The sequence below is a fragment of the Schistocerca serialis genome, chromosome 5 (genome assembly GCF_023864345.2).
Source record: "Schistocerca serialis cubense isolate TAMUIC-IGC-003099 chromosome 5, iqSchSeri2.2, whole genome shotgun sequence".
NCBI lineage: Eukaryota > Metazoa > Arthropoda > Insecta > Orthoptera > Acrididae > Schistocerca > Schistocerca serialis.
In genome coordinates, this window is record NC_064642.1 from 277,083,605 (window position 1) to 277,111,475 (window position 27,871).

Genomic DNA, 27,871 nt, shown 5'->3' on the forward strand with positions numbered 1-27,871 from the left:
AAGTGAGCACGCTCAGTAATACATCGTTCTAAGGGTGCCCACAATTGGGAATGATAGTAAAACAGCCACTCTAAAGGCCTAATCAAACTGAAGGTATTGTAGGATTTGTCAGTAGACCAACAATATTTACCTTAGTGTTAATACCCAAAAAATTTATGAGATCTTTTCATATCACTCCAGACAGTGATTAGTTTAAAAAGAAAGCCTAAATATTTCGCCTAAAAGCACCAAACTTATAACTACAGCAAGCAAGAACACAAGATATAACAAACGGCCAGAAGCTTAGTCAATTTGCATACTTAAAGTTACTCGCACAGTTAGCAAGCAAATCCAACATGTATCAAAAAGAGTCATTCGATTTAGTACGTCTATATCTGTGAAACTAATTAACATATACAATGAATTTTGCCTCTTGATGAATGGGAAACTGAAAAAGGTTTTTTTATATCTTTTAATTTGTATTCAAATTGCCTGCTTTGAGATGCATTGCATATGTCAATGCGATATTCAAATGGTTCGCACACTGCAGTGAGCATGTCTTGAGTTACATCTTCCACAGCAGCTGTTATGCGATGTCTGTGTTCATTCATTGTGGTTGTTATCGGAAGCACATGAACAGAATATTTTATAAACGCCACAAGAAATAATTCATACAGCCAGGTCCGGTGACCTTGGAGGCCAGTAACGTAAGGCTGAATAGTTTGGCACAGTGTGAACGATCCATCGTTCAGTAATCCTTCGATTTAAAAATTCCCGCACTTCCACATGGCAGTGTGGCTGTGCCCCATCCTGTTGGTAAATGAAGTCGTTCAAATCGGTCTTCAACTGTGGGGAAAGAAGTTCTCAAGCATATCGAGATATGTGCTTCGTGTAACAGTGTTCTCGGCAAAGAAACTGCACAAACTGAATTTTGTATGGTTTCGTGAGTAAACGTCGACGCAACACACGCCAGACGGACACCGGGGGACATGTTGAGCTGTGGAGCTGCACGGCAAAAGGATTTCTGCGGACTTCTTGTGACCTCTATGCCAGATACTCGGGGGCGGCCCGGCGATGTCATTATACAAACAATCTGCTTCTCGGAGGTGTTCAAATGATTCAAATGGCTCTGAGCACTTTGGGACTCAACATCTGCGGTCATCAGTCCCCTATAACTTAGAACTACTTAAACCTAACTAACCTAAGGACATCACACAATCACACACATCCATGCCCGAGGCAGGATTCGAACCTGCGACCGTAACGGTCACGCGGTCCCACACTGAAGCGCTTAGAACCGCACGGCCACACCGGCCGGCTCAGAAGTGTTCATGCCATCGTCTAATGCTCTGTGCTGTAGGAGGATCCACACCATACCTAGCAGGCTGAACAGTTATTAGTGGATCACACTACACAAAACGTGGAACCAAAAGACGCTTTCTGTTATCTCCACACTGCTGCTACCTAGAGGGAACCATGTAAATACGTAGCAATACGTAGCAATACGTAGCAATACGTAGTTCACGCACGTATCTCAAATAACATAATAGTTATGATTTTTTAATCGGGTGATTCTTTTTGATACACCCCGTATTTCTAAGCTTCAAGATTCTTAAAAAATAGCACACACTAAGACTTCCGTGACGGCCTGTACTGCGGTATCAGTTAGACACGCAGAAAAGTAATCTAAACTTACGAATTCACTCGGGAATAGTACAATTTAGAGTGGGAACAGCCTTCGAACGGTTCTGGTAAAATGCCTTGGGATCTAATGCACAGTAATGGGCACATGTTAACGACCGGAAGTTTCCAGTAAAAGTTCAAAGTTTTAATTCCCTGAGGCAAGGTTCAGACAACAGTCAACAGCGTAGAATAGTCTAAATTGTTTTTATCAGGAATCTGCCGTTCGCATATCGCAGCAGATGGTAGGAAATCAACGTTTCCTACCTCTAGAGACACAGTCTAGCACGCACAAACAGAGGACGCGGCTCAGCCTGCTGGCTATATAGAACACTGGCCGTCCCCAACAGGCTCAAAGCTTCTCCAACTAACACCGCAGCGCTCTGGGGCCGCTTCCTTCACGCCGCGGTTCTTGCTCCGACGTCTTACTGCTGGAGGATTACAGAAATGTTCGGTTCATCTGCAAAGGAGACCGCGTACAGGTCGCTAGGGCGACCTATTCTTTAGTACTGATCCAGTGATTCGGATCCGACCAGGTCGGCTTAAAGGAAAGCAATGAAGCAACTCACAAGTGGGCTGCTAAATTTGCTATCGGTAAGTTCGAATAACGCGCAAGTATTACAGAAATCCATCGGGAGCTCAAATGGGAATCCCTAGAGGGAAGCGGACGTTCTTTTCAAGGAACACTGTTGAGAAAATTTAGAGAACCAGCATTTGAAGCTGAATGCAGAACGATTCTGCTGCCACCAACATACATTTCGCGTAAGGACCACGAAATATGATACCAGAATGTAGAGTTCTATGGAGGCATATAGACAGTCGTCTTTTGCTCTCTGAATTTTTGAAAAGAACTGGTAAAGAAGTGTCCAATAGTGGTACAGGCTATATTCTGCCATTCACCGTAAGTTGGCGTGCAGAATATGTACGTAGTTGCAGCAGAATCGCGATGGAAAGCTTGACGACATCGCCAGATGCACTGAAGAAAACCTGAACGACTCGTACGAACAAGAAGAGACGTCAGGTCAATATCTCAACAAAATTGGGCGGAAGAAACTGAAGACGATCCACGGATGGTTGGATGCATGCAGAAGTGATGGAACAAACAGAAGATGAGACACATGTGTGTAACACATCTCTACATGATAGGTTGACAGGAATGAGACGCAGATCTGACAGTTCTGTACGTGATTGATACTGACTGTCAAACAACCCTACAAAGAAACACGACTCTTCAACAAACAACAAACTTATAACATAACGTGTTCGAATATTAGTCACATTATAACTGTTCTCAGTATTCGACTTGAATATTAGTCATACAGAACAGTCCTCAGTATTCTTCTTTAGTTGACTAATTGTAAGAGAATCAAGTTGATACAGCTCTTCTGCAAGAATTCCTCACTGATGAACTCGATATCACTCTTTATCACGTTGACAGAGACACTTTCGCTGGTACAGCCTAATTGATCGGTGATGGTATAACTTTTACCAAAGTTTACCGCACACTCTTTGGGTCATTCATCTCTTCCACAGTCAATAATATTCAAATATTAAATTTTCCGGCCCCCTCTGATTCCACCAAGTGGCAAGAAGGATCTCTCTTCTTCAATAACGAAACCCTCAAGATAATGACATACAGTACTAGCACTATGATTGTTGGTGGCGGACTTTAACTGCGCGTTCAGTGGCAAGGACCAGACCCCGAACTTCGGTACGCACCCAGATTGTATGACCGTACTACCTTGTCTCCAACTTCATGACACATTATGATGACAATGTTTGGTTTTTGGGGCTCTCAATTTTTTCACAGTCCTATTTATTTCACAGTCCGATCCAGCCACTGTCACGAATGATGAAGATGATGAAGATAATTATGAAATAACGAGGACAACACAAACACCCAGTCCCAGGGCAGAGAAAATCTCCAACCCGGCCCGCAATCGAACCCGGGACCCTTGGTTCCAGAGGTAGCAACGCTAGCCACTAGACCACGAGCTGCTGACTCATGATACGTGGAAACTACTGAAAGGAAATACTGGCGCCAACGAAGACCCATCCCACTGCACTGCCCGTAATATAGTTCTAGTATTTGTTTCCGATACTATTAGTGCTTACGTAAAAAACTGCCGGCCGGGGTGGCCGAGCGCTTCTAGGCGCTATAGTCTTGAACCGCGCGACCACGACGGTCGCAGGTTTGAATCCTGCCTCGGGCATGGATGTGTGTGATGTCCGTAGGTTAGTTAGGTTTAAGTAGTTCTAAGTTCTAGGGGACTGATGACCATAGACGTTAAATCCCATAGTGCTCAGAGCCATTTTCAAACAACTGTGACATTGTTCCGGTGGATATCTCTGAATATTGCGCAAATTCTTGCTGTGTCAGCCTACAACCGCAACATGCCACAAACGAAGGAGGATGCAGTAAACTAAACGCCAGCGTTTTGCAGGATCGTGAGCTAACCGAATATTTACGTCAACACCATACACGGATACTTCGCGCCTATGGTTACAAACTTGCAGGTCTTCAGACTGCTGGTTTCCCTCAGCTTACATGTGCCTCTCAATTTAACTATGCCCTAGAACTGCGAGTAAAGTATAAAATGCGAGAGACACATGACTAACTTAATGACCGACCGCCTCTGCTTTATATATGTTGCTTATGGCTTCACCTATTGTAGAGTGCTTCACGTATTTACCTCACTTTTTTATGTGCTGCTTATAACTCTATTGTTTTCGTGTCTCTTCTCTATTTATATAACATACTTCAATAAATAGATAAACTTGTTCATGCACTGGTACGGTGTTTTATCATTCTTTTCTTGGAATGGCGTGCCGCAGGATACGAGGAGCCCTACGGCGGTCGAGTTCTTCTGACCACTTATTTCCTATGAGACGTTCTTGCGGTAGTGCCACCAGAGATCGCTGATTATTTGCTGCAGTCTGTTTTCATTCATTAGGCTTCTTCAGTTATTTATTTGGTAGTTTTTATGTTATTCTGTGTACTCTGAAAGCTCTTTATTATTTATGTCATTATCTAAATTAGCTCCACTAGAGAGTATCAGAATTACTGTCATTCAGCTATTTCCTTTTTAACTATCTAATTCGTGTACTTTACTTGGTTGCAGTTTACTACTGTAATGAATTTTAAACCTTATAACCCCACTACCAACTTTATTGATTGTTTCCTTAGTTTTATGTCACATCGTACAATTATCACTGAAGAACATTTGTACGCCTACACTAACGACATCTGGCGAGCTTGCGACACGAACATTTTGTGGCTACTGTACGGCAGTTTGTTATGAACAGTAGTGCGTCTGACAACATGACTCTTGTATATACTGTAGTTATATATATGTGACGTAGCGCATCTGACAAGATGACTCTTGTATATACTATATTTATATATGTTTGTGACGATGCTGCCGCTTATTTTTTGTTTAGCGTTTGACGATGCCACTAGGACTCCAGTGTATTTGGACATGTTCTTTTATAAAACAACTATGCCTCGTCATGTTTAAAGTGCAGAATATTCACGTGCGTGTGAGTAATACTTTTCATCATGACCTATTTTATTGTTTTAAGCAGTAGACAATACATTGGTTGCATTTGTGTTTTCCCTATATTTGGCTGCAGTTCTAAAGATTGTCATTGCTGACCGAAACCGGTAGTCTGAGGACGTACAAGTTTGAGACCATAGACGTGAAATAAAAGAAATTTATTCTACATTTTGGGGTATCTGTTACATTCGCTACCCTGTCACAGCTTGTGGTACGGAAATACTTACAAGTGACGAAACTCCAGTGAGCTGTAATTACGGATTCATTATGCTAAAGCACGACTGAAAATATTCATAGGTATTCGAGATATATATGTTTCTGGACTCACCGTATGGAATAGTTATATTATCAGTACTTTAGAGATATCTATAAAAGGAATACCGTTCCAGATAACGCAACACGCACCAAAATAAAATGCTATGAAGCGCAAATAACTGAGAATCTCAGGAAGCAACTGAATGCCGTCCTACTACCTGCAAACCAAGAGACGTGGTCACAAGCGAACATATGACACTCCTCCATTTTTACCTCTTCTGCGACGTCCAAATGTGAGGATGCTCAAGGAACTTCCTGATGCAGCAGGCAGGCCAATCTAGTTACAGGGAGTGACGACTACATAAGGGAACTTTGCAAACCGGGCCAAATACAGTCCAGACTTTTATATGCTTGCTTAACGACCGAAATACCCACGTTCAGGAAGAGGAAATGTGCTCTCTCGATATGCCATTTATTGACGAGGTATTGAGAACTGAAGCTTTCAAAGCAACGACACGGATATCACCTGGCCTGGTGGAATTAGCGCCAAGTTCTATAAAAGATATTGTCCCAGTCTGAGAGACACTTTGCAGGGGATACCGAATGAAATATAGGATGGATATGCTATGCCGTTCGAATTTAAAGAAGGACTCATTGTTTTTATCACGAAGAATCGGAGACGTCAGCTGGCTGAAAAATTGCGAGATATCACTCTACTTAACACAGACTTCAAAATAGTAACGAGAGGTGGAGATATGCTTGGACCCTATGGTACAGAAATTTGTGGGACCTGACAACACTGCTCCGCACACTCTTGCAGCGTGATAATTCCCGTGTGTGACCTTAAGTATTTTTTCTGCTCCTTAACAGTCAATAGCGCAGTCAACGAAGACAAAAAAAAAGGACTGGGGCAAAAAATTAATCAGGTCGCTAATTTTTATACAGTGAGGTGGGGGTAAGTGTCGTGAACAACATAATAAAGGTCCTGAGCTGAGGGGTGTGAAGGTAGGAGTGGGTGAGGTCATTATTTTCGTCTTCATTGAATATATCGGAAAGTGCGACTTCTAGCGAAAATTCCCTGTACAATTTTGAATTGCATCAGATTTCCTGCTAAGAAGGTCTTGTTAATTCTCTAAAACGAACAGTTCCATCTTACAAACCATTGAAAAACAGCGGATAATGAAAATAGAGTTTTGTGGTGTACAATTAATGTTTACTGTAAATGAAGTGGGTCAAGAACAAATATAAGATTAAATGGGTGTGCCATATATAAGTGCAGTAGACACTATTAAGGGGAAATCTGAGTTTTGCTGACATGATGGGCTGGTTGGGGTTGAAGGGGAGGCGGTGGAAGGCTAGGCGAGTGAAGGAAGACAGGTCGACGAATTGTGGTCATGCACATCTCCCCTTTACAGGTCTGCAAACTGAAGAGCGAGCAGGCTATCCCACTACATCACAAAAACCCACTACAGTCTACTTCACACAGTTACAGTGGCCCTCCCGCAGCTCGCCTTACTATTCACTGGTGACACAGTGTGCAGACGCTCCGCTTCTAGGGGTTGTAGGGAGGGGGGGAGGGGGTGGAACGGTGTTTGTTTTCCCCGAGGTGTGTTAACACAGCACTCAATACAGGTATGAGTGGCTAATAATAATAACGCGCTAAAAGTACATGGACAGGATCTACGTAAATCCCAGCACACTGTTCTACACTGCTGTAGCATTCTTCCGGAAAAGTCGACTTCGCTGACCTTGTCTTTAAAGAGCTGTTGCCAGTTGCAGTCGTTAAGTGAGCTTTTATCTGCAATATGTTCCTATAAACCACTGCTAGGCAACCGATGGCTCGCGGGCCACATGCGGCCCTTGGTTTGTTTCAATTCGTTCTGCGAAATAAATTCGCTTACTTATTCCTATTGTTTGTCGACTGTGATCACCTATTTCATTGCTGTATTTTATTTTTCTGTTCTTTCTCGTATTAACGGTAGTAAACAATTCTTGCCTATTGTTAATATTAAAACACTACAACTGTTGAAACGGAGGTAACTTACAATAAGTTATTTGCGACTAGCCGGTTTTCTGGACGTTTATTTTTCCATGAAGGCATTTGAAGATGCCTCGTATCACATCTTCAGATGTTTACCTTTACGTACGTAATGTGAACATTGTTTCTTTACTAACGGTGTTGCAGAATTTTGCGATGGAGGTTTCAAGGCAAGTGTTGTAAAACGTCGTAAGTAAAGATGCAATCTTCCCGATGGGTAAGTAAGTGAATAAGTGTAATGAAGAGGGGGTGGGGAGGTTGGGACATGAAGTGACTATACTGTCAAAAACGAGTGCTTTGAGGCACAATTTGGTGGCATTCGTGTCGGCAAACGTACGCCAGTATCGATGCGTTAGCTCGTGAGCATAATGTATGCTATGTTTTCGACGTTTTGCGTTAGAAATACTGATGTAGAGTCACACTATGAGGCGGCGCGCAAGCTTGAATGAGGCGGCGCGCAAGCTTCAATGAGGTGGCGCGCAAGCTTGAATAAGTATGTTAATCAGGCCCGTGGTTCACTATAGACTGTCGAAGCCTCACAAGAAAATGGTTGAATGATGCTTAATTTGTAAGTGTGGTATTGACAATCATCTATATAGATGTAGTGGGAAAAGGACTGGTTTGGTACATGTGGCATTCTGCTGCTGTCTGTCGTTGACAGCATACTGTAAAGATATGTAACAGTTTCTTAGACACTTGGTGGTTAGTTAATGAATGACTAGAAAGTTGCTGCACTTCTCCTTCCGTGTTAGTTGTAAACTGCATATATCTCTCCCATTCCGGAACTGCTGGCTCTTGTAGAGAGGGCTACAGTGGATGGAGCCACTCATCACACACCCACAGTGTATGTTGCAAGGTGGGTGTCAATATGTCTGATGGAACAGCGCTGATCAAGTTCAAATCTATAATGGTTTCAATAAAGTAAATTGCTGGTCCATTTTTCTTGTTTCATTGTGTAGAGTCATAAATCATGTTGAAATATTTTACATTCCATAACACATAGGAGACCTGCGTCTATCACAAACGGAGCCAAATTAAGCCTCTGTTTCTCTTGAGAGCTACAAAATCTGAGACTATGGTGTTCCATTTAATACTCCTTCATACTGGCAAAAATATTCCAGTCATTGACAGTTGAGACAACGAAATCGACATTGTCGACTACATACTGTCAGCATTTTACACGTGGGACTATAGATAGCTGTTAAACTTTTACGCATAATACGTCACTTATCAAATGAAAAAAAGACGGTATTTTTCTTTCGTCGTTATAACTACATGCTAATACTTGTTTTCATTACCAAACACGTTTCGTTTTATTGAAGTAAAGTTTCATCATTAGACTGTAATTGAAGATATTTACAATTTCATTTGCTTTTTTTTATCACAAAACAATTCGTTAACTAATTATTTTTTTGTTTATGATAATTTCTGCTTGCCTTTTTTACCTACATCAGAAAATTTCGTCTCCTAACAATTTCTTGATTCCTTTTTTCTTTAGGCAATTATAATTGTGGTTTATTTATACCCTACTTCGCAGAACTATGCTTTTTTTTAACGTTTAACGCAGCAGAGCTCGTACAACACTGTTCACTGTTTCCATATTTCTAAGTATGTACCGTGTTTGTAATATTGCCAACATTGCAACTAGTTCTTCTTTGATCTATATTTTTTTCTATGTGTGTATGTGATTTCTTTCTATTTCATTGTGTTATTTTGCATTTATATATTGTGTAAGAGAAAAGGAGAGCGATGGAGTCCAAATTTTGTATGGTGAGTAGGTGGAAGTGGGGAGGAGCTAAGATGAGTGGATAGCAAGTGCATACAGGAGATGAAGAGTCAGTTTGATGAAAAAGGAAAAGGGCATGAAACGAAATGAAACTGTGGAGGGGGAGGTGGGGGTGACAGAGGTTGAGTGAGAGAGGACCAGGAATCGAAAAGGCCCTTTTTTATGTGATTTCTTAAGTTATCTTACATGGTGTCTGATTTCCAATATCTATTTGGTCACCGAGCAACTGTTTGTTTTGTCTTAATGTTTTTCGTACACACAAGTTTCCTTTGCTTCACCCTCCCTCCCCCCCCCCCCTTCTCACCATACGAAAATTAAGCTCCATAATTTCTCTTTCACAATACATAAATACGTACTAAGACATTAGATGAGTAACACGCATATAACGAGCTACAGAGAGAGAAAAAATGTAGATCAACGAAAAGCTACTGATAACGTTGGCAACACTACAAAACTCGATACACATTAAGAAGTCTACAAATAAACAGTGAACAGTGCACGAAACTGTGTTGTGTTAAAGGTCAAAGCTGCAACGCTCGGCAAAACAGCGTAGAATTAGACAACAATTATTAGTGCCTAACGAAGAAAGGAACCAAAACGAGCAAGTAAACGACATTTCCTGATTTAGGAAAAAAAAACAAGCATAAATTGGAGCACGTAGAAAACAACAGTTTTTTAACGAACTGTTTTCAGTCCTAAAAACTAAATTGCAAATATCTGTAATTACAGACCACTGATGATGTTTTACATCAATAAAGGGAGTTGAGTGTGGTGAGGAAAACACGGAATAAAAATGCCCTCGGAAACTGGAAAGCAGCTGCGTGCAATATGGACACAGAAATGAAGAATAGAAAACAAGTATTTAATAAACTGAAGATGAGTTTACTATGTAAACACCAAATCAATGAAGGTAATGCACATCCACGATATTATTGCACTTGGCTGTCATCGCAAACACGCTGTGATGTTACAGTAAACAAGCACCATGGTGACTAAGGAAAACGCATCGTACTGTCAATGCTCTCAGCTCAGCTGTGCACATACTGTCAATCCTGATTACTTGCTAATCCACGATAAACCGACCAAATCGCCTTCACTTCCAGGCGGAATAATACCGTGGTCCAAAATGTTTTGTTCACTCACATGTGAACTTGACACGAAATACTAGAGAGGTATAGCCTGCCTCTAAACTGTAAAGAGATCAGCGTTTGTGGTGGGAAAATCAGTCCTTCCCGGAAGAAAGCTACAGCGGCCGTAGCGGATGAGCAAGAATCAGGTTCCCCGCTAGTACTGTAGAACAGTGTGCAGAGATTGACATAGGTTCTCTCGATATGTGTTCCTTGAGTTAGTATTATTAGTAATTCATGTCTGTACTCCATGTAGTGCCAACATACTTTGCGGGATATGAACACCACCGGGCTGTCTGCACGCTGCTTTGCTGGTGATGCATAAGGCGAGCTGCAGGAGGATCGTTATAACTTTGTCAACTGTAGTTGCCTTTTGTGACCTAGTGCAGTAGAGAGAATGGTTAACTCGTTGTGCGCTCTCCACCTTGCTGACCTATGAAGGAGGAGGTGTGTGGCCACAATCTAGAGACCTCCCCCCTACACATTTCTGACTTTCCTCTCCTCACTGTTACTCCATCACAACACAGTTTATCCCTTAATAAGGTTCTATCCGTTGGCGTGGTACACATATTTAATATTTGTTCTTAACTCACATTATTTAACAATGAACATTAATTTTACACCATTCAGACACTATATTTGATTATGATTTTTACATTTCCTGCTTCTTGGATACTATTAGTCCTAAGGAAAAAGTAAATAGGACATTTTTTGTTCTAAAATAGTTCAAATGGATCTGAGCACTATGAGACTTAACATCTGAGGTCATCAGTCCCCTAGAACTTAGAACTACTTAAACCTAACTGACTTAAGGACATCATACACATCCATGCCCGACGCAGGATGCTAACCTGTGACCGTAGCGGTCACGCGGTTCCAGACTGAAGCGCCTAGAACTGTTCGGCCACGCAGCCGGCTGGACAGTTTTTGTAGGACAGTTAATGTAGATTAATTTTGCACAGGAAATCACTTACACCAGAGTTTTTGGGTTTCGATGTATTCCAGAAAAACCTAAATGTGACCTTTAAACACCACCTTACCCTCGGACGTTCACACTCAACGAGTCAGGATTTTTAGAATTTATTCATGACAATGCGGCCTGAACAATAATTTGCGTTTATGCGAATATTTTCCCCTAATTTTCCTTCATTGACTTCACCAAAATGGTGCAAACAACTCACAGTTCTTATTGACTTCACGAACATATCCGATATAATAGATCACAAGTACCGGTTTGCAAACGGTACACTTGGGTACTGGCAAGCGTTTCATCAAACTACGCTTTGTGTCATTACTATTTGTGCTGAGCTGGCTTGTTCTAAAATATTCTGTAGCTGATTGGTAAGTGTAATCGCAGTTTGGGAGTTCATTTTTAACTTAAAAATAGTGTTTCTTTCTGAAATTTGATTTCGTTTATTGGAAGTGGTCGGAATGGAAATTTAGTTATGAAGGGCGACAGGTGAACTTATCACGGAGACCATGATGCCTGTGGGCGTTGCACTGAATAGCCATGGTTTAGTGGTACACCATTCAATACACTTTGCTGGACAGACGGCTCCACATCAGGCCACTACGTGTTCCCATGTAGAATCAAGACCATTAGTCACGGCTGCAGTGGGCACATCATAGTCCAAATTGAATCGTGGATCAATGGAACCACGTCACTTGGTCTTACGATAAGTCGTAGCTACACCGTCTTTCTGGAGAACGGATGCTCGAAACGTGAGCCGCGCTATGACGCAGGTCGGAGTTTTCCAGCAGGATAACTCTTCGTGTCGCAGTACCAGTGTCAGGATAAATTGGTTTAAGAGGCACAACAGATATTTCACTTTCATGTCCTTGCCACCAAAATCGCCACCAAACTGGCACAGGATCAGGACGCTAATGAGTGCCAGTTCTGCATCCAGGTACCAAAGGTGCTTAATTTACTGGAATCGTTTTATCACAAATTTCCGGAAACCTACTACAAAGAACTTCCCGAACCCAAGTCACATAAAATGGCTGTTGGACTGCATTTCGATGGCTGAGCAACATACTGTAAAGCTAGTGGCTAAAAGTTTTTCTCATTGGTGTATGTTCCTGTGTAATCCTGACACATTTTGTTCATCTGACATTTTTCGGTGTAATATAGTTCTTTTGTGGATTTCAAAGACCCCTTATGTTATGTCGAATTTCATCAATTAATAACGTCTGTTTAAAGGAAGTTAGGCTGTAAAATAATTCGAACATGGGCAACGAGTTAACGTAGAGGTACGAAAAATACTAAATTGTTGTATGAAACGGAAGAAAGTAACAAAATGAAAATTACATAAGTAAGTGTTTAAAATATTAAAACCATTCTGGTAACTATCACTCCTACACTCACAAAAGTTGGTAACTTACACCCATGGTAACTGTCACTGGAAATCGCCTTTCTGTTGGCAACAATGGTGGCTTCGTTGTCACCTACACCTACCTCATGAACCCAAGTACGTTAGGAGCATAATGATGGATTCCGTCAAAAAGAGGATCAACTCATTGCTTCATATTCTCCGATCAGTGTATCTGATATGGCAAAAAAGTAATTGGAAGGGATCTACCAATGTGACAGCCAAAGTTGAATATACGTCTTTGTAGTGTTCGTGCTTTTTTATTTTCCTAACAGTGAGAAAAAACAGATACGAAAATAAATAAAACCGCATCTTAAAGATTATGTCAGTTACTAGAAACAATATCACGTTCTTGTGGATACAATCAATAAATAAATATAACCTAGGGGTAGCATCTATAACTCTTAATCAATACGTATTGGGTCCCGGATTCCATTCCATCCATTCCTTAAATTCACTTGTTTGAACGAAAACGATCATGCTCTTGTGGATGAAAAAAAAAAATAAAAAGAAAATTGAGTCTCGGGTTCCACCCTAGCTATTCATTTCAACATTATGAGGATGCAAAAGGCAATGGAAACCCCTGCATTAACATTCTGCTTTAGGTTGACGTAGTATTTCGGCACTTTGGGGAAATGGGGATGTCCGGCGGACGTAATATTACGTTAAAGCACTTATGAAGGTTTCCCGCGGTGTCAAATGTATATTTACGAGTCTTAAAGCTTCGCAGTTCTTGTTATAAGCTTGTGAAACCTTTGCTATCGTCCTTTGTTTCGCAGGGGTTAGAGGGCGTTCAGTTCTCTCTGTTTAGTGAGTTTCCTGTGCTTTTGTGTTCGAAATGTGCATTGAAATGGCGAACACCTGGAGCAAATGATTTACAAAGTCAATGACGAGTCTACAGATAATGAGAACGAAATATTTGATGAAGATTTAGACTACACGTTTATCTTATTATTTTTGGAGATTGTGTTGTTATTAACGGTTTTCCTGCCGGTAAATAATGAAATCAGTCCGATCGTATAATTCTAGCGAGTTTAATGTTCGATAACATGTCTCCATGTTTCAAACTGTATTGCACTGTACTCCACTAAAGAAGCAAAACTTTGCCTTTTTCTTGCATTTTGTATGTTGCTTTGGATTCAAATGGACTGTAAAAGCAATGCAAACAGAAAAATTACTTGTTTGTTTACGTGAGTATGTGTTTGAATACCAGAACTCCCTCTCAGTTTTTTCTGTGATAATTACTAATAAATAGATGTCTTATGTGTTGATTCATATTTAACACTAGAAATACCCAAATATGTTTGTGTAAAATAGATGGTTCAGTAAACCTAAAAACTTTTGAATTTCTAACTGAATATTTGTACACATGAGTTATAACTTTCAAGAAACCACATTTTTTAGCCAGTCAACAGACAATGGCTTGTATGTACAGGACCAGCACCGTTAATGTTACAAGCACAGAAAGTCTCCACGTGACACGTGGTCTGTAACTGAACAAGGGCCACAATGATCACTCCATTGAAGAAATATGGAGGGTGCTACCAGTGAGGAGGTGACGATGAGGTATTATATACGCAATGGAATGAGCGAGGAATGACACAATTCTGAAAGAGGACCGAGCGTGGTACCGCAGTGGTTAGTACACTGAACTCGTGTTTGAAACCTGCGCCCAGCCATCCTGATATAGGTTTTGAGTGATTTCCCTAAACAACATATGGAAATTGCTGGATGGTTCCTTCGAAAGGGTATTGCCTGTTACCTTCTCTATCTTTCCCCAACCCGAACTTGTTCTCTGTCTCTAATGAGTTCGTTGTCGACGGGAGTGTCAGATGGTAAATCAAAATGATTTGTGGTATGTCGAATACAAGATAATATCGTCGTCAGCAGAAGTAGTACAGCACGATTAGGATTTGTAATGCATAGGAAGTTGGGAGCAGAAAATGTATACAGCTTAGTACAGTGATATTTCCGTCAGTAGCGACAGAAAATTAGTGTTAGCAATAGTAGCTAAGATATGCATCCCGATATCACACGCAGTAGATGAAGAAATAGAGAACACGAGTGAGATCACTGAATGAGTTATACAGAATGTTAAATGAGATGAAAATCTATTCCACCTATGGTTGAACTCAACAATTTTTCTTTCTTCTGGGCCGTAAGTTGCTGCTATACTTGGGATTCCTCTTGGGCCTCTAATTCCTTTTAGAACAATGCGTTCATTTACATATTCATAGTCCAGTGTTTTATCTCCCCTCATTCTGTGAGTATAGAGGGCGGGACCTTTACTTCGCTATGGATCATAATTCACTATATATTTTGTTCCTAATATTTTCTTCTTTGTTTCTGTAATTGCTGCTAAATCTGTTTCCTTTTCTTTAAAATGTTGGGATAATTCGACTTCCTTAAGATCAGTTTCCCCAACACTCCAGACTGCAACATTACAAAGTTCGTTATACAATTTTCTTTTGTTTCTACTTCTTGTGTGTGTTGTATCCTGGTAATCTGTCATGTCTCCATGGCTACATTGAGTACTGCAAGTACATTTTAAGAGTCCCTAAATGGGGCAATGGTCAACTACAGGTAATGCTGGTGATGGGACTGTCATCTCTGAGCTTCACCATCCACAGATCGTAGTTCACCTAGGTGAGTGTGTTGCAGTATTGCTTCCATACTTTATGTTATGGCTATACCGCCAATACTGTCACATAGCTTCGTCTGACATTAAGGGTACGCAGAGTGCAGTTATGGTTAACAGGCGAGAGAGGCTGTATATTCGCATCATCATCCCATTAGTACCCCTGATACATTTCCGGGCACTTTTATCACAAACACAATAACTTAGAGCTACACAAAATAAAACACTCATGTATCACAAGGTACTTGCAAATTCTGTGCATGTTACCCATTACCCACGTAAGCAGCAAAACTTACTGCATCTTCTGTGTAGAGTCACGTCCAAGTGTGGGTCTCGAAATTTAGCTCTTTAGCTTCTGTTCTAGAGAGGAATCTTACCACACGTCAGGAAAAAATGTTAACCTACACTCCTCTGCTACTACTCTGCTTCTTTCTCTTGCACTGGGTTTTTCAAAGTTGAAGCTATACCATAATTCTGAGTTATATACCAAACTGTCTCAGTGCAATCTATAAATGAAACGGGATTGTATCTGTAAGTATACTTAAATAAGATGTTCTGTAGCTTCTAATTATTGATTATACGGTACTGTTGATTAATAACCGAACTATTAGTTTATTTCCAGATGCATTTCCCGTACTTTACAGTTATAGTATTTATAATTCGTTGTGTAGGAGTATTAAAACATAATCAGCAGACAGTTGTTCTGTTTTATCAGCTTATGAACTCGTCCCAGTAAAACCTTTGCCGAATTTACTAGCATTTGTTAAAGCACTTACCAGTAGCTACCTTCTTGAGTAGGGGTGTATTTCTTTCGCGAGAACTGCAGAAATGATGCAAGTTGACGCAGTAACGTACCTGTTACGATATGTGTTCAACTGATCTCAATTTTTCTGCAACTGAGTTGATTCGTTTCTAATTAATACATATAGCATATAAACGTTATTATTGTTTTCCTCACATCTTTTCATAGTGTGAGAAATATCTATGACTTTGCACAAATCCACCTTATATTCTCGTTCAGAAAATGCAATGTTTCAGGCTTTTAAAGCATGAAACAAAGAACACCTTCGGTCCTTTAACGACTATTAGTGAATCATAATCAACAAATGAAAATTTCTATTGGCTCATCGTATGGCAAACATAGTTATGTCTGAAACAAGTATGTATTCTATTGAGCATTACAGTAGAACCTTTGTGTAGGATTTTTCTTAGCCTCTTGATGGATATTTATACGTATTAAAGCGTGCTATAGTTGCGTGAAGGATACACAACATTCTCTTTATTTCTATGGCTTGAGTTGTAAATCAGTTTATCCTTTTTAAACTTCCATTAATTTACCTGTACAGATTTCTGCTACTACTTCCACTTAGAGCTCAAAAAACTTTAGACTAGAATAGTACGTGGGCATTTGCAACTAATAGTGATCTGCTTCTATTAGAATGTCATAGTGGGAATAGACGTTACCTTATCTAATGCTGGTTGACTGCTGAAGTAACTTAACGTATACCGCAAACTTGGGATGTATGTAGACGTATCCCTTCATGAGTTGTCACTAGCTTTTTCTGGGTATCGTTTGGATGACATATGTTGCAGACATTCTGTAATATATCGGTGACAGAGACGTATAATATCTATATTCTGATTGAGGATTTATAACCAGTACACATAGGGTCACGCGAGGGCTCGATGAAACATAAAAAGCGATAATTTAAAAGGCTTGTGAAAACCAGCCTGGGGAGTAGCTGGTGTGTTTACAGCCTCCACACATTCAGATATGCGTAAGCACCTATCACTCATACGAGCGCAGAGTAACAACACAGCTTCCGTGTCCTCAATATGGGGAGTGCTGTCTGGCCCTTTCGCTTCGCAAAATCCTCTCTGGAGATATATACCGGAACAGCCACTTAAGCCGGGCGTCAGACTCTTCGCTGATTTATGGAACCTTAACCTGAGAGCGAGATTTATTCGACAACCACAAGGAAATATGCAGCTAACGCTTTCTCACCGCTTTTAGGCTTCGCAAACTGCGCACCCCTACTAAATTCAGGATAATGGCTGTGCCAGAATATTACGCGCTAGCCTGTTTAGTGAACACACAGGAACAGTAGTCCATTGTTCTAGCGATAAAGCGTAAAGCACTCCGCCTTCTTTACGCTGTAAAGACCTTGTGTAACGACAATCGTCCATTGTGGTGAGCTGCTGTATTTGGCGTGGCTTTAAACTGTGAAAGTCATGAACATCCGATAATTCTCCGGGAAAGAGTGGGAGGACGTTGACTGCTATTTACAGCTACTTAGAGCAGATACCACTTGTAATTGTGACCACTATTTCCATATTCATCATTTATTAGTCAGTCCACAAATCATATATATATATATATATATATATATATATATATATATATATATATATATATATATATGTTCACAGCGTTTTTCATAAATTAGTAATCACAACAGACACACATGACAAAGGCTTAAGTCATCGATAATATATTATCCTTCACTCTTTACAACAGTCTGACAACGCTGGGGTAACTTCTCGATACCGTGACTGCTGAAATCACTTGGTTTTGAGGCAAAACACTTGTAAAACCCTGTTCTGAGCAAATTTCCATTCGGTAAAGACGTTCCTTGAAGGTTCTCCTATAGAGAGCGGAAAAGGTGAAAATCCAATGGTGCAAGATCAAATATAATTTCCCAACCCAGCTCCTATATAGCACTTTTCGTCAGTCTAGCAAAATGTGGGCGGGCATCATCATGGAGTGGCATCAGTTCACGCAGTCTTCCGGGCCATTGTTCTTGGATTGCTTCTGCAAGACTCTGAGTTGTTACACCTCGGAGAAGCTGTTCATAGCACAACCTATCGTTACCGTTCCACCAGGTGTAGATGCAGATCTTTTGCGAACACGCGCAGGTCGTTGTACGGGCCGCTGCTGTTTTGTTTGGGCTCGGCCATTCCTTCCTTTGCCTGATAAAGACACCATTTCTCGACACAAGTAACGATATAGGATAGGAATTGTCGGTGTTGTTTACCAGCCAATTGATGATGACCAAGCAGAGATGCACACATGACCACCCTCTCATTTTCGACATTTCGGCTTACAGCATCCGGTTCCCATATACTACATTTTTGAACTTTCTCCTTTGTTTGCAAATATCGCACGACGGTGGAATGATCGAATATCATAGCATTTGTCGCTTCTCGAGTACAATGACGAGGATTATTGTGGATCAATGCGTTTAAACGATCTTTATCAAACTCCAGAGGTCTTCTTGAACGTTCCTACTTGAAACGAGAAAACCTTTTTCTTGTCGTGCTCTGCCATATAAGGCACAAAAGTTTCTGGCTGCCTTTACTGCTATCCTCTTTTACTGAACACAGATAATAGAGTATGTCGGAAATCTTCCGATGTCTCCAGGTGGCAACCAATTTTATAGCGTCCACAGTTATAGTTACAATCTGCAAACGACAAAATGACAGTATGTAAACTGAAATAGTGACAATGAACTACAAATAAAAAAATTACAATCGATGAATAAACCCTTACCAACGGGAACACCAATACGAAAATAAATAAATAAATAAATGACGCTACGAAATAATGCACCAACCTAATAGTTTGCTCAGAAGTTTTAGCTGTTAACGTGGCCATGAAACATATAAATATGAGTAACGGTATACGGAAGAAATAAAGGAGGTCTTTCGAGGAGGTATTTCAAACGTGTAAGTATATTACTGCAATATAACATACCCGATGAAGAGCGTACGTACAGCGCAAGGAAATTAATTTCTTGTATGTCAGTTATAGGTCATTGACAATAGCTGCAGGTGGTTTCTGGGGTGTGACAACATCTTACGCTATTTTCTTATAGTTACAAAGAAGCTATAATGTATATAATAATCGATATGGTTTCTGAGTACTGATTTAAATATTCTAAGGAAATCGATCAGATCTTGAATTCTATGGAGTCTATCTGCATAAATTAAATGTTCCAATAGCTCGTAAAATATTGGCGACCGTAACTGCTTTCCTTGGTTTTCTTTTCATTTTCACACAATTTCAGGGAATGTCAAGTAGTGTAAAATAAACAAGTGAGCATGTTAATACGGTAGACAGGATTTGAAACGAAGAACTGTGTTTGATTTATAATAAGCCATAAAAGCACTCAAATATATGAAAAAATATCATTTTAAAAAGGGTGGAAAAAATTGCATCATTTTTGATAGCATTCATTGTCCTAGAAACTTCATTTAACGGGTTAGTGATTCCATGCTTGTATTAACAAATCACAAGATTTAAAATCCTTTTGATTTCAGATGTTAAATAAGATTCTAGGTTACTGTACTTTAAACTACTCTCCGGACACACATTGATTGTAATGAATGCATAATGAACAGTATTTCATATTCTGGAACATCATTACTCGAAGAGATTAGGGAGGTGTAACGCATGGTTTGTTTCACAGATGTCAGTTGCACTCTTCATCGCGGAAAATATATTAGACGCACAATTTCAATTGGAATACCTGAATAACTTATATCAGAACATATAAAAGACGAAACCCTCTGACTAAACATTGCTTTAAAACAGAGGCGCAACTGTACTGCTTTCAGATAAACTGTTCGTTTAGCTTTTGACCTTTGAACAAAACTGCAAATAATTAGGTTCCACAAAACCAAGAAATCGATTAGAAATAAGGAAATACCAGGTATTAAGATTTCAATTCCTTATCTACATGTACTTGGCTACTCGGTAAATCAAACTTAAGTGCCTGCCAGAGGGTTCATCCAACCACCTTCAGACTGATTCTCTAGTATCCGACTCTCGAAGAGCGCGCGGAGAAATCCCACAGCTACATCTTTCCGTACGAATTCTGATTTCCCTTATTTTATTACGACGATCGTTTCTCCCTATGGAGGCCGGCGTCAACAAAATGTTTTGGCATTCGGAGGAGAGAGCAGAAATTTTTCGAGGAGGACCCACCGCAGCGAGAATCGCATTTGTGTTAATGTTGTCCAGAAAAATATTGTTCAAATGTGTGTGAAAATCTTATGGTACTTAACTGCTATGGTCATCAGTCTCTAAGCTTACACACTACTTAACCTAAATTATCCTAAAGGACAAACACACACACCCATGCCCAAGGGAGGACTCTAACCTCCGCCGGGACCAGCTACACAGTCCATGACTGCAGCGCCTAAGACCGCTCGGCTAATCGCGCGCGGCAATGTTGCCCACCCCAAATCGTGAAGCACGTCAGTGACACCCTCTCCCATATTTCGCGATAATAGAAAACGTGCTTCTCTTCTTTGAGTTTTGTCGATGTACTCCATTAATCCTATCCGGTAACGATCTCAGACCGCGCAACAGTACTCCAAAAGACGACGGACAAGCGTAGTATACGCAGTCTCTTTGGTCGATGTGTCGCTTCTTCGAAGTGTTCTGCCAATAATTTGCAGTCTTCGGTTTGCCTTAACCACAAAATTTTTCTGTGTTTTTTTTTTTAATTTAAGACTTTCGTAATTGTAATTCCTGGGTATTTAGTCAAATTTACAGGCTTCAGATTTGAATAATTTATCTTATAATCGAAGTTTAGAGGATTCCTTTTAACACTTATGTGGATGATGTCAGATTTTCCATTATTTAGGATAAACTGCCAGCTTTCGCACTATACAGATGCCTTTTCTAAATCTTTTTGGAATTGGGCTTGATCTTCTGGTGACTTTAATAGACGATAAATGACAGCATCTTAACCTAAGACGGCAGCTCAGATTGCCTCCTAAACCGTTTACATAGATAAGGTGCAAATAATGTCCTATAAAACTACCTTTGGGAATGCCAGAAATGACTTGTGTTTTGTTCGACGACTTTCCGTCTGTTACTACGAACTGTGACCTTTGCGACAGGAAACCACAAATCCAGTTGCATACCTGAGACGGTAATCCATAAGCACACAATCTGATTACAAGCGGTGTCAAAGGCCTTCTGGAAATCTAGAAAAACGTCTTATGAAAATCTAGAAATGCGGAATCAATTTGAAATCCCTTGTCGGTAGCACACAGTACTTCATGTGAGGAATGAGCTGTTGGTGTTTCACAAGAACGATGTTTTCTACATCCCTGTTGACCATGTCTCAATAAATAATTCTCTTGGAGGTATTTCAGAATGTTCGAGCACAGTATGTGTTCCAAAATATTTCTACTTATTGAGATTAATTCTAAGGGTCTCTAATTTACTATATAATTCCAGCAGCCTTTCTTGAATACTGGTGTGACCAGTGCAACTTACCAGTCTTGGGTAAGTATCTTTCGTCGAGCGAATGACTGTATATGAATGTTAAGTATGGAGCTATTGCATCAGTATTCTGCGGACAAACGTAGCTGGTATACAATCTGGGCCGGAAGACTTGCTTTTGTAAAGTGATTTGCTTTACTCTTCTGAAGATACCTACTTTTAAGATACTGATATTGGCAGTTATTCTTGATTCGAATTCTGGAGTATGTACTTCGTCTGCTTTGGTGAAGAGAAAAAGGCCCGTCCATACTTGTTACAAAAGGTACTTTGTTATCTGAAATAGTAAAAGAATGTTGTAGAATTCGTTTCAGACATTCCCTTGGTAACTTATCCGTGGTCATGTTGCAACGAATGGAGGAATCTTGCAGGGGTGTTCACTATTTGTATAATAATGAATGCTAGTAGAACCTTCACCACCGTGTTCTCTAGCGAAGTATCTCCAATAAAATTCATATCTGATCATCTCCAAATAAATTTCGGTTTATGAAGTTATATTGGCTTCGTTTGTATACGCTGTTTCATGTTAAATAAAAATATAAAAAACCAACATAAGATTAGGAAAAACATTAGGAATATTTCATTGATAAACTCGATTTTAGGCGGGATATGTGTGCTTACTCGATAGCAGCAGCTTTAATGTAATTAACTTGGAGTGAGCGCTTTCGGTGCTTCCATCTTTATCTTCCCCCTATATACTTCTTAAGCTATGTATGTCACAATAAAAATGTAATTTAGCTAATTCATTTGCTCTCACACAAACAAATAATAAATAATTCTTTCCAGTCATACTTTGAAATTGACTTCCGTCAGATCGAACAATGAAAAATGGACACAGTTCATGTAGAGAGATATGACTTTATGATTGGCGACACTTTTTAACAAGCGATTTGACTAGTTATGAATTCAATAGCAACACTTCGTCGGTTATTTTTTCCCCTGTATGTGGTTGCTGTAAAATACAATTTGCATCAGTAGTGTATGAGTTGTAGAAGCTGCAGAATGTAACAGCAAAATTTATTTTGTACAGCATCAGTTGAAACACTTTATATTCTAATTTAATTCCATTGAAATCATTTGTTCGTACACTAGTGAAACAAATTTATGCAGCTGTTATTCTATGGTGTGTCTAGCAATATCTCTATGATCGAAAAGTGAAATTTAGACTGTGCTTCATGTGTGCACTAGAGATCATCAAACTATTAATGAACTGAATTTATTCGTGATATATTTGTTGGACTACGTTATCTAACCTTCATTCATATTTTTTATCGAGGAACATATTCGGTACACATTGACACAATTTGTAATGGTACACATAAAGTAGTAAGGCATACAAGGAAAGTCGTCTTCTTGATTGTTGATGTTTTATTCCTCTACAGTGATGGCCTCGGATGTCCAAGCTGTGGAGGGCGGTGTTGCTAAACTACCCTGTGACGTCGTGCCGCCGCTCGCAGGGGACAGGGTGCACCTCGTCATATGGTACAAGGAGGGTGTCACGTCGCCCATTTACAGGTTAGTGGCGTGTATCATATACAAATTGCCGTTTTTCTCCATAACGTGTTATGTATTATGTGGCGAATAGGGGACACCCCTACAAAAAAGCATATTAAGACGCTTTCCAGTAACGTCGAAAGGATGTTTATGTATTTCTGTACTGTTCGAAAGTTGTTTACCCGCAAAAGACGAACGTGTGAGTGTAGGGAAACGTGTCTGCTCCTGAACTATTATGTGCAACACAGAAAGGACGGCCTTCAACACTACTATAACTTTAATATATATTCTGAATGTCAGAAACATAATCTAAGGATTTCTTAACTCTGTGAAGGCCTGCAAATCAGTTTCAAGTGCATTAGAATAGACTGTAGCAGAGATAATGTGACTGTTCATTAGGGAGGACGTCATGTAACTGATCACGATGGAAATTAATATGGAGACCCGCAAAAACATTAATGCACAAAACAAAACACTGCAGGTAGAAATATAAATATCGGAGAATTTCAATACAAAGTTGAATAGTGATACAGTAAGCACACGCAAAGCAGTTAATTCATATCTCTAAGAAAGTAAAGAATTTGAAGAGAAGAAACGCAGTGTTGGGCAAATTATGAAAGACGTACACTGCCTCGTCAACTACACTGACGCTAAAAAAATTCACAACAGCAAGAACGAGTTGTGTGACATAAACAAAGGCTGGTAGGGGTGTTTTGCATCATGGTGTGTTTCACATTTCGCGCTAGCAGCGCCACTATGAGAATGCAAATCAGGTTTGCTGTAAATGCTGTTGTAACTGAGGTGAGCGTTAGTAGCCTTTGAGACTGGACGTGGTGAGTTGATGTTAGTCAGCAATGCCATTCAAGCAACAAAGAGGCTATCATAAACACCTCACTGACTTTGGGCGAGGTCGTGTAACACCGTAACGAGAATCTGGATACTCTTTGTGCAATACCGCGGAGAGACTTGGCAGGGATGTCGCCACTGTATATGATTGGTGGTAGCGATGGTCACGACAATGTACGGTTGCGAGACGTCCGAGCCCCGGTCTTCCACGTAGCTCTACCCAGAGGGAGGATCATCGTGTTCGGCTTATAGCTTTGACGCATCGTATTGGATCTGAAGCATCAGTTTGAGCAGCAGTTGGAACCAAAGCGACAGAGCGAACTGTTACCAACCGCTTGCTTCGAGGACAGTTCCGAGCCAAACTCACAGTTGCGTGCATTCCACTGACCCCAAACATTCCATTTGCGACTTCACTGGTATAAGCAAGAGATGACTGGGTGTTGGTCTATTGTGTTCGGTAATGAAAGCTGGAGTGATCTTCACCTGGAGTTATGATCTAGGATGCGATTTCGTATTGTAGCAGGAGGACTCCCGTGGTTATCTACGCACTCTGCAAATTTGTACGTCAATCCGGTAATTCGACCTTACGTGCTACCACACGTGAACAGCACTACAGGAGGTGTTTTCCAATGGTATACCGTTCGCCTTCATACCGTTGCTGTAACCCAATACTCTGTACAGAGTGTCGACATCCCTGGCCTAATTGATCACAGATCTGTCTCTAATCAAGCACATACGGGACATCACCGGACGATAACTCCAGCATCATCCACCATCAGCATTAACCGCCCAGAGTTGACCTTTGGCCGATTCTCCACGGTCTTGGCAGAGTTGCCATAAGACAAGGTGCACGTGCACTTCGCCAGTCCATTCTTGTCATGTGGCTGTGGTGACAGATCCCTTGTCTCAATTTCCATATATTGCTATATTATCTTCCTTGATGTTGCATTCTAGAAACAGGTTTATAGCCATTTTTGCTACTGGGGGACTATCGCTCATTGAGGTGGCAGGCAAAGGTCGCCAGTTTGTGTCAGAGGAATCTGAATCATTCTGGCGCCAAAACTGAATTCATCACCTGACCACCACACTATTCCATCGTGCGTCAAACGCAGTGGTCGAACAGTAGATCAGGACGTTAATATTGTTCCTACATAAGTCTCGCCAGTTCCTATAGAGTATCTCATGTCCAATTTTTGCCATCTTACCTAGCAATCCGAACGAGAGAACGGTCACCGGTTTAGGTGTCTCATGGCCATGAGTGATGCTGTCTCTTCGCCCTAGTGCCCACTCCCCTGTCACGAGGATCATTCCATGGTATCAGCAAAGATCCTCCGTTTCGGCATTCACGTTCGAGCGGATACCATGACGGACGCAAGGCTTACAAGAGGCATCAAATTCATATACGAGGCGATTATAATGAAAGGTAAACATTCAAAACGCTGTAGAAATAAAACCAATGGTCAGAATGAGGTCAAATTGCAACGGAATATTATCGGAGAAGGGCAAAACGTAGGACAAAATAAAAAAATGAAAATAGATCAATAGATGGCACTGTATGCATCAGAATACATAAATGAAAAGACATGTCATGCGCACAACCCATTGAAGTTGGTATAAACACGCTGGGTACACGGCTTTTCCTCCTTTCGCGACTGCGACGTTCGCCATGACTGTCTCAATGGCGGATCGTGCTCTGCTGTATTGCAAGAATGATCACTGTGCACACGTCGCTCTGCAGAAGTTCTGGACACTGAAGGGTTTGAAAAAAGGCGTTGATCCGATATCTCCCGAGGGTCTGGGGAAAATGATTCGTAAATTCCGAATGAAGCGTTCTTTTGGTGTGCAAACCTGGTAGAGGGAGGAATCTAATTGATTCGACGTCAGAGGAAGCAGTGGCACAGCAATGGAGGAAGAGACGAGTGGTGGTGTGCAAACGTGTAATGCACGGAGAATTGCCCGAACGTTGGACATAAACATGAGCACGGTGCGTAAAATACTATGAAACATTGTTCTTTGCTATCCATTCAAAATTATCCATGTGCACGATTTTCTTCCCAGTACCACGTCATCGTGAAAAAATCACTTTGTGGTGCGGTTTTCAAATCAGATGTGTGTGAAATCTTATGGGAATTAACTGCTAAGGTCATCAGCCCCTAAGCTTACACACTACTTAACCTAAGTTATCCTAAGGACAAACACACACACCCATGCCCCAGGGAGGACTCGAGCCTCCGCCGGGATCAGCCCCACAGTCCAGGTGCGGTTTTACGGTATCGTTTATCATATTTTTTCGAAGAGACAGGTGCTTCCGGTCCTGTTACCTCTACCGTCACTGGTAAGCGCTATGAGTGCCTTCTGCGCAACCACGTCATTCCAGCTGTACAACAACGTGGGTGTGTGGACGGGCTCACTTTTATGCAACATTGTGCACCGCCGCACATTGCAAATCCAGTTAAGCACCTTCTCAAGCGCCACTCGGAGCTGCTAGAATTATCAGCCGCCATTTCCCTATTGTTTGCCTGCCCCGATCACCTGATTTTAATCCGTGTGACTTCTGGCTGTGGGACTTTCTAAAAGTTGTTATGTTCTGTGCTCCGATTGCAAACTTAGGTGCATTGAAGGCACGCATTGCACAACACATTCTGAACATGACCCCTGAAACACTTCGATTAGTTGTAGAACATGCTGTTTCTCAATTTCATCTCGTTGCAGAGAACGGTGGATAGCATATTGAACATGTTTAGCGCTAGTCACACGGAAATTAATAATCCGATTTAATTTTGATTGACGCTTTTTATGGGGTTTCTGGCCTCAGAGCAGTAAAACACCGATTTTTCACATCCAGTATGACATGATGTTGCCGTGGTGGATGGGCTTACGTAACTAACAATATGACATCTGCACAGCTGTGCACACTGTGCAGTACAGCTTGTTTAGCGTCAAACGTACGCCTTAGGCATTGTTGTATGTTCCATTTGTCATTTGTATTCGACCACTATTAAATTATTATTCTCACAGCGCCATCTATTACTACATTTTGTAACTTTTCATTTTTCGTCCACCATACGTTTCCCCATTCTCCGATAATATTCCGTTGCAATTTGACGTCATTCTGACCACTGGTGTTGTTTCTACAGCAATTTGAAAGTTTAACTTTGATTATAATCAACTTGTAGTTGCAACTGGTCAGCAGTGTCTGATACACCATATAAACCAGTACACAAACTAAACAGTGGGTCTTACATATTAGACAACTAGCAGACAAGAACACATACGTGAGGAACCAACCACCCATCGCTCCCAGGTACCAGTGACATCCGCAAACGTTCCCAACTTCCGTGCGTCACTCGCTAATAATGCATGCCTTCACCTACCCAATAGGTCTGTTTGACCAAGAGAATCTGATGTCCATAGCCAGCACATGTGCCTCAACCCCCCCTCCCCAACCCAGTCTTCAGCGGGTAACGACTATAGGTATATTATGGAGCATTAGCTATAGCCTCACCAATAGTCGCCCATGACATCCCACTGCTGAGCCCCACGGGCGAACCGCTCGAGGGGATCTCTGTCACTCCTCGACACTTGCCAAGGAGACTCTCGTGTAAGCCTGGGTATTTTCAGCCCTAAGTGCCTGTTAAAGGATAGAGGGATTTGGTATCCCTGCCAGATGCATTTCTTGCAGACGAGAATTTCTCCTAGGCCTCGAGTTGGAGTGATTCAAGACTTCATTTTAAGCGACGAGAAGTTCGCAAACTATTGGAAAAACCTTTGGAGCCGTAATTTTATTGATTTGTCGGACTACGCACC

General features: G+C 40.9%; 1 protein-coding gene across 1 annotated transcript in view; it reads left to right on the plus strand.

Moving 5' to 3' along the window:
• Positions 1–27,871, plus strand: part of LOC126481898 (nephrin-like) — a 462,484-nt gene that overhangs the window by 248,369 nt on the left and 186,244 nt on the right. Inside the window, exon 2 of the mRNA XM_050105856.1 lies at positions 23,107–23,239. Coding sequence (XP_049961813.1) covers positions 23,107–23,239 — 133 coding nt within the window. The remainder of the gene's footprint in view (positions 1–23,106; positions 23,240–27,871) is intronic.